Raw genomic sequence first — 10,621 nt, forward strand, 5'->3', positions numbered from 1 at the left:
CTGGAAGTTAGTGTTGGAATGTACGTGCCAGTGAGATGCCAAAATACGCGCGCGCGCGCGCACGCTTGGGAAGCGAAAAATGACTATCGTACAAGGGGAAAGAAGGCAGCGACGGAAAGCCATTCGCCCGACTTAGGTTAACAGCTGTGTCGGTCTAAAAGCACAGCCGGGCGCCATGGCCGAACCGTAGCCGCGATCCGCAAACCGGGTAACGGATCGGTAAACCCCCACCCCTCGTCGGCCCCCGAAGCTAACTATTCTGGCAGAAGCGCGAGCTAGACTTGCAAACTAGAGCTGGGAGCTAGGACTAGTTGGTCTAGCCAAGAGGGATTGGGGGTGGAGTGAGGGAACTAATTTAGTCAAAGGCTAATCAAACGTCGATAGGACTAGTGATAAAATCAAGGCTCTGTCACCTCGACTCGGAATCTCCAACCAACGAGAGGGGGTGGGGGACGGAGGGTAGGGGAGCTCCACGCTCCCGTCAATTTGACAAGTCATACTTCGATATCCGCGCAGTGCAGTGCTAAAGGGAGGAGGAGGAGGAGGGATGGGAGGGAACAGTACATCGGTACTGCCCAAACCAGGATCCCAGGAGGGAGATTTGCCACTAATATGGCAGTGTGCAGTACGTCAAAAGGCTGTGACACCATGAACGTGTCTGCCCCATTGCAGAATCGATGCATGGCGCTCATCCGTGGCGTCTTGCACAGTACTGTACTCGTATCATTCGGCGACCAGTACTCTGTGGAATCCATAGCGGAGGCTTTGATATCATGGCCACCCAAGGCCCTGTTCTTTTGCATATGGGGGGGATATGTAGGAGGTGGGGGGGATGTTGAAGGGTCAGTTTAAATGTGCAAAGTTGAGGCGAGATGATTAGTATGAATGGCCACCAATGTTTACTTCTTCCCTTGATGTAAATGCTAGATTTAGTGTACTGTAATCGAGGTTGAATCTACAATATACGCAGAGAGGTCTCTCGCCTTTTTTTCTGCCACCGAAAAAGAAATGAAATGAGGAGAAAAGAAAAAGTGAGATTATGATAATATTATTATGAGTTATTTGCGAGAGCTGCTGCAGCAGTACAGATCCAGAGACGCCTTGGCCGGCCTCTCCCCTCCTCTCGAGATATCGGAATGATTAGAAGAGAAGGCTAGATGAGGAAGATGGAGGAAGTTATGATAGTTACGCGTACTCGAGTACAGACAGCTGGACAGCTGGCTACGCCTTTTTTCTCGCCTAACCCCAAGGCAGCGCAAAGGTCGTACCATTCTGGACCTTTTGGAGCTCATTATAGTGCATATGTGTGATTCTCCAAAAAAGCCTTTCTCGCTAAAGTCTTTTATTATCACACGGCAAGACTCCGGAGATGTCTCAATGCCACGAGAGACAAGGCCGTATGGCTCCGCCTAGGCCGTGTAGAGTCCGCAGAGGTTCAGGTGTGCGGTAAAGAAGGAATGGAAGGAAGAAAGGAACAAGCTGCAAGTCCTACAGGCACCAATCAGGCATTATGCACTTTACGGATTTGGAAGCCGGAAAAGCAATAAAGAAGGGGTTGCGAGGGACTCGAGTAGAAGGTCGCACAGCATGCTGGGGAAAACTGCACATCTGCCACATGGATGTAGGGATCGAGCTGACGCCCCAATGATGGGACGAAAGTAAATCCAAAAGCGAGAGATGGAAAGGAGGAGAAGCGAGGGAAAAAGGAAGGAAAATGAACTAAAATGGAAGTGAGATAGTGCCAAATGTTTTGCTCCTGCCTACCTACTCCGGCACAGCAAAGGCCAGCCGATGTGATGTGATATCAAAACAAATTCTTTCCGAAAGTACCAATACCCACTGCCGTAGCAACCGCGCCCAAGTTGCTAGTGAATCCCCCCTCGGTAAACTTTTTTTTCTTTTTTTCTCTTTTTTCTCTTTTTCCCTTTCGATGCAGTGTCTCATACCTTCTACTCGTAACAACCTGTCGAAAAGGGAATTCCCCTGCGGAAATTATCTGTATGGTTGCGGCTAACCCAAGCTCTGGAAACGCGTTCAGAGTTTGCGGTTACAGTATGTGCTCGCTCAGAGAGGCTAGGGCATTTGCTTCTGATTGAAACAGTGCCACCCAATGCTCTTTCAGCGCAGCTATACGTTGCTCTCATTCACCCCCCCCTCCCCCTTACCCCTTTACCCTCCCCTCTCTACCATTTTGTTTTGTCTCGTATGGTACTCAAGTATCAATATGGCGTTGTCGGTGAGAGTTCCCCTCCACCGGTGGCTAGGTTAGAAAATTCCAAGTGCTTCTTGGTTGAGACATATTCAACCCTATTTTCGTGCCATAAATCATTCAGCTATTATTGGTGGCCGAGAGTTAACCAAAACATATTCCTACCGGGTAACCATTCTCTGATTAATTATGTGAGAAAAGCAGGTTTCCTTCCGCCTCCGGGTCAACCCTGCACCCGCTGAGGCACAACACCTGTAAATCTATGAGGTAATGCAAGGGTTCAGGTACTCGAGTACAGTACTCGCAGGGAGTCTAGGGATTGTACGAGTATGATGATACTTGTGACTCTCCCTGTGATGGAAATGTTTCCGAGGGTTTTACTGTAACCTGGGAATTCCTGGCGGAGAGGGTACCGTACGATAGGATAGAGTGGTAGAGCTAACCTCGCACCCTGTTCTCTACTACATAACCTCTCTAAACTAACCTCACATCCCACTTTTCCCACCCCTACCCACCACGTATGCCACTCTCACTACCTCAGGTTAATATAGCGAGGTAGGGGAGGGGGAGGGGAAGGCAAAGCTAGTTACGAGTACATTAGTAATTTAGCAGGGTATGATTCTCGCTATAGTAATTGTAAAAGTACTTTTTATATACACCCACAATGAGTAGAGGGAGTATTAACAGAAAGGAAAAAGAAAAAGAAAAAAACCGAGTCGCTTCCCGTGTTCCTTCCAGAATGCGTGGGGGGCCGTTGGCGGAAGAAGGGAAGACAAGCCCCCCGCACAAAGCAATTTCCTCCAGACATATGATACCTAATCCAGCACTTGGAGCTTCTGCATGGCATATGTACCAATCTACGAGTACCAAAATCGCGCCTCAGGCACACCGAAAAACACACCTCCTCACTTGTCGCAGGTACCCACTTCCCCTCTAAAATAGCCGGAAAGGGTGAACGAGAAGGGCAGCGGTAAGCGCCGCCGTCATCTGCGAATCTGTTCTTTCATAGTGTTCGGTTTTTTTTTTTTGGTACCTTTTCCCGTTCTACCCTTGTAACTTAGGAGACAATTCCAGCAAGCTCATACCGCCGCCCACGGTAGTTTACCAAGATACTGAACTTCGCAAAGTGCATAGGTGATTGCATTCCTATATTATAAGACTACCGGTATAGCACTTGGCCCTTTGTTTTTCTTTTTCAAATAAGCCATCTTTCCTTTCCCGAGTGGAAGAGAACGCCAGCTCTGCCCCACAGACATCACATCCATAGTCGTGAGTTTACACCGCATCAGAATAGGACCACACTACGCACTTTCTCCACCTTCCTTTTATTCTTTGGAGTCAAAAAAAAAAACCAAATATCCGTGCTCATCATCATCATGGACGCGGTGAATAAGAACTCCATGAAGGACCCCAGATCTCCAGTTTCAAGAACCCGTCCGTTCCCACCATTCTGCCGGATCTTCATCTACTACCTCGCCCTCCTCCTCCTCCCTCTCCTTATTCTCCTCCTCTTTCCCACAAAGGAGAATAGACATCCCCCTCCCCTTCCTCCTCCTTCCCCTTCCCCACTCTCCCCCTACTTTCTAACTCCCAACCTCGAAACCATGAGGCTCCACGTACTCTCACTCCTCGGTATTGGCTGCGCTCTCATCAATATAGCCCACTCTGCAGCGGTCGCTTTGGCACCCAGACAAACTCCTGCCCCCGGGCCAATAATCCCAGAGATCACTGAATTCGTGGACTCACTTTCTCTGGAACCTGGACAGGAGAACGAGGTAGCCCAAAAGCTGAACGACAGCGCGGCAGCCCTGAACTTGACCGACACCCCCCCACAGAAAGCGAAACTGCGCAAGCGGAGTAACGTAATCGCGACCAATCTTGCCTGCTGGATAATCCAGATAAAGTTTGCCGAAAACTCGTGCCAAGAGGGGAGTTCGTCATACTCAACTCTAAGTACTATGAATTGGTTTGTTTCCTCCTTCTCACATAACGTTTTCCTTGAATGATAGACATGCTGATCTTTTCCCTCTCTACATTTTTGAGCTGTGAATAGGTCGAAGACATGCTGGCTCAAACCAAGATGTATTGTTTCGCCGACTTCAGCTCAACAGGTCTCCATCGCCATGAAAATCATCGACTTCCTCAACGTGAACTACTCGGTGCGCAGCGGTGGACACACGCCAAATCCTGGGTACTCCAATACGGATGGAGGGGTGCTCATCGAATTGTCGAAGCTTCGGACCATATCTTTAAGCACCGACGGGACCGTCGCAAGTATCGGTCCCGGCCTCAAATGGGTTGAAGTTTACGATTACCTCGCGCAGAGGAACACCACTGTCCTCGGTGGGAGAATCCCGCAAGTAGGTGTTGGCGGTTTGATCCTAGGTGGAGGGCTCTCCTTCTTCGCGAACCGGTACGGATTAGCCTGCGATAATGTTAAAAGTTTCGAGGTACGTGAACTTGATACAAGGATGACGAGCAAAGAAGAAAAATATGTCTCGAAATAATTTTAATTCCCATCCGTGTTCAGCCACAAATTGGGCTGAGCTGAGACTGACCCACTTTGTTGGTCCTAGGTTGTCACCCCCGATTCTAAAATTCTGAATGCAAACGCTGCTCAGAACTCGGATCTATTCTGGGCGCTAAAGGGTGGTTCCGGTAACTTTGGGATAGTAACCCGCTTCGACATGTACACTCGCAACGACCTCGCGAAAATCTGGTACGAGGTGCGAGTATATGCAGCAGACCAGACCCCAGCACTCCTCGATGCCGTCGAGGACTTCCAGAAGAACAGTGAAGTACAAGACACGAAGGCCGGTTTCGTCTTCAGTGCAACGACCGGAGTGACATTGGTTGGCTACATATACGCTGGCACCGTCTCCACACCCTTCCCGTCGGCGTTCTCACCTTTTTTCAGCATCCCCTGCATCGGGAACTTCGCGGCACCTACCAACGGAACCCACTACCAGCTCGTTGCCTCCCTCGCAGCCGCCTTCTCTCCGGTCCCCGCCCGCCACGACTACCGCGCCGTGAGCACCGGTGTCGACGCTACAATGTACAAAACTGTCTACTCATTCTGGAAGTCCAAGGCACTCGAAATCAAGGCTTCTACGGGCGCAGACATGTCCTTCTCCATCCAGTCCTTCTCTAAGAGCGCTGTAGATTTCGGGACGAGCACCGGTGGAAACACTCTCGGCCTCGTTAGTCAGACACAGCAATGGTTCACCATGCTCATCGATTGGGACAATGCTGCTGATGACACCGCTGTTCGAGCGGCTGGCAAGGCTGTCACGGATAAGTGGAGTGAGGTCTCTAATGCTATGGGGTTCGGAAATCCCTACATTTACACCAACGATGCTTCCAGGGACCAGAACCCTATTGCCAGCTATCCCCCTGCGAATATCGCACAGATGAGGACTATCAGCCATAAGTACGATCCCAAGCAGATTGCTCAGATTTTGCAGAGCGATGGTTATCTACTGTCCAAGGTCCCCTAAGTTCTCTCAGGTCATTTATCTGTGTCTCCGTATTTGTGCATGCGTTTTCTCTCTTTCATATTCACCCATCGCAGAGTATATAAGCTGTTAGGGAAGGAGGGGTGTTCTTGGTGTTTCTGGTAGTTTTTGCTTTTTTATATATCTTTATGTTTATTTACTTGTCTATTACTTCTTTTCTTTTCCCTTTCCCTCTGATCTTTGGCGTGCTCCTCTGTCTCTTTTCCCTTCTTTGCGTGAAAAAGGTTACCGAACCGCTGTTGGACCGCTCCTACCTCTTTGTAATATTCACCCTCCTTTTTTGTCTTCCTTTTGTTTTTTCACTCCCAGGTTCGATATATATTGTATGTAATGGCGCGGGGACGAACCGCAGTTTTAGAGTGGAGGGGAGAGAAATGGGCCGGATGGTGGGTGGGGTTGGGTTTGGGGGGGGGAGAGATATCGGATCTGGATGTATTTAGTTGCTACCTTACTGTACCTCTCTAGCTGGATGGCTCTGGTTCATAGCGGTGGGCCCCGCAATAAACCAAGAAACAATCCGGCTACCCATCGCAGCGTATCATAAACAATTGACCGATTCCATCGATTCCAAGAAAATCACACGAGCAGATACCACGGTTTAAATTGACTCTTCCTTTCTTTTTGTGCCGGGATATGTTCCACTGGTCACAAAGTACATTTCTTGAATGTCTTGAACAGCTTCCAGTTTCCAACTTGAGAATCGTGAAGATATCCAATCGAACCGATAACTCACTTCCGGTTTGAATACAGTACGATAGCGTAGAGATAGTGCTCTTTGTTTTGCTTTGTTTTTTCTTCCCCACCTCCAGGTCCTGGGCCCTCCGTTTTTCCTTCTTCCTCTTCTTGTGTCTTCTCACCTAACTGGCCCATCAGCCGCACCACCTCCGAGTACGGCATAATGGCATCTCCAAACAACGTGGGCATTACCACCATCCACATTGACACCACCTTCTCTCACTCCCTCCTCCTTCAGTAGATCAGGAAATCAATCAATCACTCAGACCCTTCCCCTCTTCCCCTCAGACCTCCCTTAGACCCCACCCCATACCAGTATTCCGCGCACATACATACGGGCACCATGCTCTCACACACATACATATCCACTCTCGGCACCGTAGCGCAACGGGAAGATACGGCACGAACGCTACGAGTGCTCGAGTACAGTACTTGTATGATACGGTGGCGCTGTACTAATATCACATCTAATAAACACTACACAGAAACTCCAAAACCACACACCTGCGGCACGGTACTTTTTCAATAAGACGATACCTTTGCGAGAACAATAAACACTGTGGGATGAAATTCGGGCGACACATGGCAAGAAATCACCGCAAACAAATCCGAAATTCATCGCCTCCCCCCAAGCTCGCTAGCCCAAGCGAACCGCCCCTCCCCCCTCCCCCATCTACCCCCCACTCTATCACAGTATCCACCACCCATGTCATGCCGCACTACCCAGTCAATCTGCCACTGCCGTGCAGTTAGGGTACCCGTAGTAGGTAGGAGGTACCCGATAGCAGGGATTCGTATAATATGGCGAAGAATCCGTGCGTATCTGCTGCCCTGTTACTGTATCGAATAGGTACTTTCTTACCTTCCACGAGAGTGCACCAAACCCAAAGCAAAGAAGAAAGAAACAACTATAATACTACAACCCCCTCAGGCGCCCAGATTATGGGAGACATATGATACAGAGGAGATTTCTTGGCGGGTTTCCTAGCATTATTTCAAAATTGACCACGGTTACTAACCAAAATAGGATGTCACTATTCCATACATGCTAAAGTTCGCCCATTTATTACTCTCTCAATAGTAGGATTTTGACCCGGCCTAAACAAATTCGCATGCTCCCCCGCATGGACTACGGTACGAATTAAGAGCCCCTTTTGCTCCACCAAAATACATCTTGGCACGAAACTAACGAGGCCCTCCCCGTTCTACAACAAACCCTCTATCGATTCCCGACGACAGTGCAACAAGCATTCAAGTTTGATCTCACCGTTGAAACTTGACGCGATCTTGGTGTTGAAGCAGCTCCTGTCGCAACATCTGGAGTCACCCCCCCCCAACCCATCAAACCGTATCGCAAAAACCGCGAGAAAGCGAGCAGGGATTGAGGCTCCCTTTCACCTTTGCCCCAAACAAAAAGCAATCTGATCAACCCGCTCCTGCGCCATGGGTTCCCGGTGTCATCACCAATTGCAGGGGCGAATTTACAGGGTTCGTGATACTTGTATTGGTACAGTACGGACTTGCGAAAACTTGAGAGTTTCCGCTAATCTTGGGTTTTTTTTGTCTTTCCTTGGGCCCGAAATGTGCCCAGTGTTTCTGGATGTCTATCGCTAGGCATATGTTGCTGTTTGTGGCGAATGAGAAGATGGAGCAAGGTTGTGCTATGGAAGTCTGTTTTGGACCAAAGGTGACGGCATATTTTATTTTTTTGTGCTTAGTCACAAAGAGACTTTACCTTCTTAGGTGAAGTGTTCCTGTTCCCACGGGTTTCTGTTGGTACTAACCAGGAAAGTCTGCTTGCTTTTCAGGTCGTATAGCGCAGCTAAATAGACATGAGTTCTTAAATAACTTTCTCGAGGGTTCCGAAAGAGAGAGAGACGCTATCCAATATTGGTCTTTGAGATCGCCTTATGGTTGTTCTCCTACTCAAATATCATGGGAGTTAGTTAAAGTGTAACTAATGTCGTGATATCCAAGCAAGCCCGCACCCCTCCCCAAAAATAAAACAAAAATCAAGAAAATAACAAAAAGCAAACTTTTTATTATAGGCACTGCCCAGGAAGTGATTCTTCTCGCTGGATCCATCTCCCAGATCTCCTCTTGGATACCATTTCCACCAATATCTAGAGAATAATGCCGGCAAGTTTTTGCAGCGTTTGACAAACCAGTAACAGCTAAAGTCAAGAGACTTTCGCTGTCAACCTCTGATCCCCCTTTTTTTACCCCCATTCGACAACAGATAGTCCACATGCCTCGGCGTAGATACCAGCAACTCTCACTTTCAGCAAATACACGTACGAGTACTTGCACTAGAGTACAAGTACCCTACCGTACGATGAAAAAACCCTTTACTCGAGTACCGTACAATCCACTTACCGGGACCAACGGAGATCATCCCGCCAGCCCAATACAGATAGTCCGATAGGTGGGTCAAGGGAATTGCGCACACGGATTAATGCCATCCAATACCTTACTCGAGCACATCCACTGGCCGATCTCATACCATGTCAGGAAAACGGCTAATCCCTCTCCGGAATTCCCATCTTAGAATCCGGAGATTATCATGGCTCGTAGAGATTCCGGTGGTACAAGCACTCTTAGATTATACTCGAATAAAGGCCTTTACTATATACTGTACCGGTACTAGCCCATCGACAAGTTGTCAGGCGCACTTCCGAAAGGAGGTGGGGCGATTCCTCTCTGAGCGAGGACTTTCACGTTACACGCACTTGACACGCTTGCGCCCCAGTGCTTGTGGTGCGTGGCGCTTACCGAGTTCAGTAGAGTACCGGTAATTTGTAGAAGGTGTATCTTGCCAAGGCGGGTGCTTTCTTGTGATGCCCTGTTTGGGAGGGAAGTGGTGGGGATGAACTCTGAAGGTACCCGTACAGTACTTTGTACCGTGTTCCGTATTCAGTTTTATCTATCCAACTTTTTTCCCCCTACGGTAGCTATTGTGGCGGGAAATATTTTGGGCAAGTACTTTTAGTTATCATTGCCAAATACCGCTGAAAAGCGTCCGTATATTCTTCGCACCATACAAGCTTCAGCTGAAGCCTTGCCCAACACACTCCATACTCGTATATATGATTTTTTCTCCATAAACCCATTCCCCTTCACCAAAAAGAGAAAAAATGCACCCATCTTGGCACACACATTTTAAGCGCTCACCACTCATGAGTAATCGTAGGGTAAATGTATTCCTGTGTTACGCTACGAGTAGACTATTATCATCACTCCGCGAATCATGATCCATGCAACGAGTACTCGTACTTGTATGTAGCGCCAAGACACGGCCAGCCAGCCAGCCATGTTCACGGGGTTCGGCAACGGAAATTTCGCAATCAGAGACATGTACAAGTATCTATACTTGTACTCATACAGTTCGATAGGAAAGGGGAAAAGGGGAAGCGAGAAGGAATGGGAAAGAATAAGTTCTTTTATAATAGAACACCACAGTAAAAACCTGACGGCAACAGCATCCAACGAACAAAAAGATTCCCCCTTAGTATTCTTGCGTGTGTGTATTCCGGGACCGGGTAAGAACAGATACCTCGAAAAACGATAAATCCACCACCACGGAATCTCCACCAATGCCGGACTCCGGGCTCCCCCACCACATCCATCCATCATCCAGTTTACGGTACGATAACCTAACTCGTACTCGTGCAAAAAGTAAAAAAAAAAAAAATACCAATCCCCTGCTCGAGTTGTTCAAAGTGTTGTGTGAGTGTTCGGATAGGATAACCTACATTATAAAAAGGTTCTCTTCTCCTCAAAACGGAGTCTGTGCGAACTCGATTTCGATGGATATCATACATGATAGGATACGAGTGATTGGTTGTTGTTGTTGTCTCGCCTCGTTTTTTCTTTTTCTTCTTTTTCTTTTTGATGGAGTTGTTGTTGTCCTTACGGTCGCTTACCGGTTGCTCGGATCGGGATTGTGTGATGTTTTTCCCCGTCTTATGGCGGTGAGTGGGTGGGTGGTGGGTGCCGTGGACTACTGTACTGTACTGTAGACTACGGTACTTTGTAGACTAGAGTTAATATGGTGGGTGACTAAGTAGACTTGGCGTTTTTTTCTTTCTGTTTTTTGACTGGGGTTTTGTTACGGATTTGGTAATCCTATTGTGATACTGAGTAAATTTAACCCGGGTTGGCA

At 48.2% G+C, this 10,621-nt stretch overlaps 1 protein-coding gene; it reads left to right on the plus strand.

Moving 5' to 3' along the window:
- Positions 1-3,813: 3,813 nt before the first annotated feature.
- GSTUM_00000530001 (uncharacterized protein) lies at positions 3,814-6,269 on the plus strand (the record flags this gene model as incomplete). XM_002837552.2 has 3 exons in its annotated part: positions 3,814-4,175; positions 4,263-4,659; positions 4,786-6,269. 3 exons carry the CDS (start codon positions 3,814-3,816, stop codon positions 5,704-5,706), a joined length of 1,680 nt encoding a protein of 559 aa, XP_002837598.1. The 3' UTR covers positions 5,707-6,269.
- Positions 6,270-10,621: the final 4,352 nt, after the last annotated feature.

The sequence above is a fragment of the Tuber melanosporum genome (assembly GCF_000151645.1).
Source record: "Tuber melanosporum whole genome shotgun sequence assembly, scaffold_192, strain Mel28".
NCBI lineage: Eukaryota > Fungi > Ascomycota > Pezizomycetes > Pezizales > Tuberaceae > Tuber > Tuber melanosporum.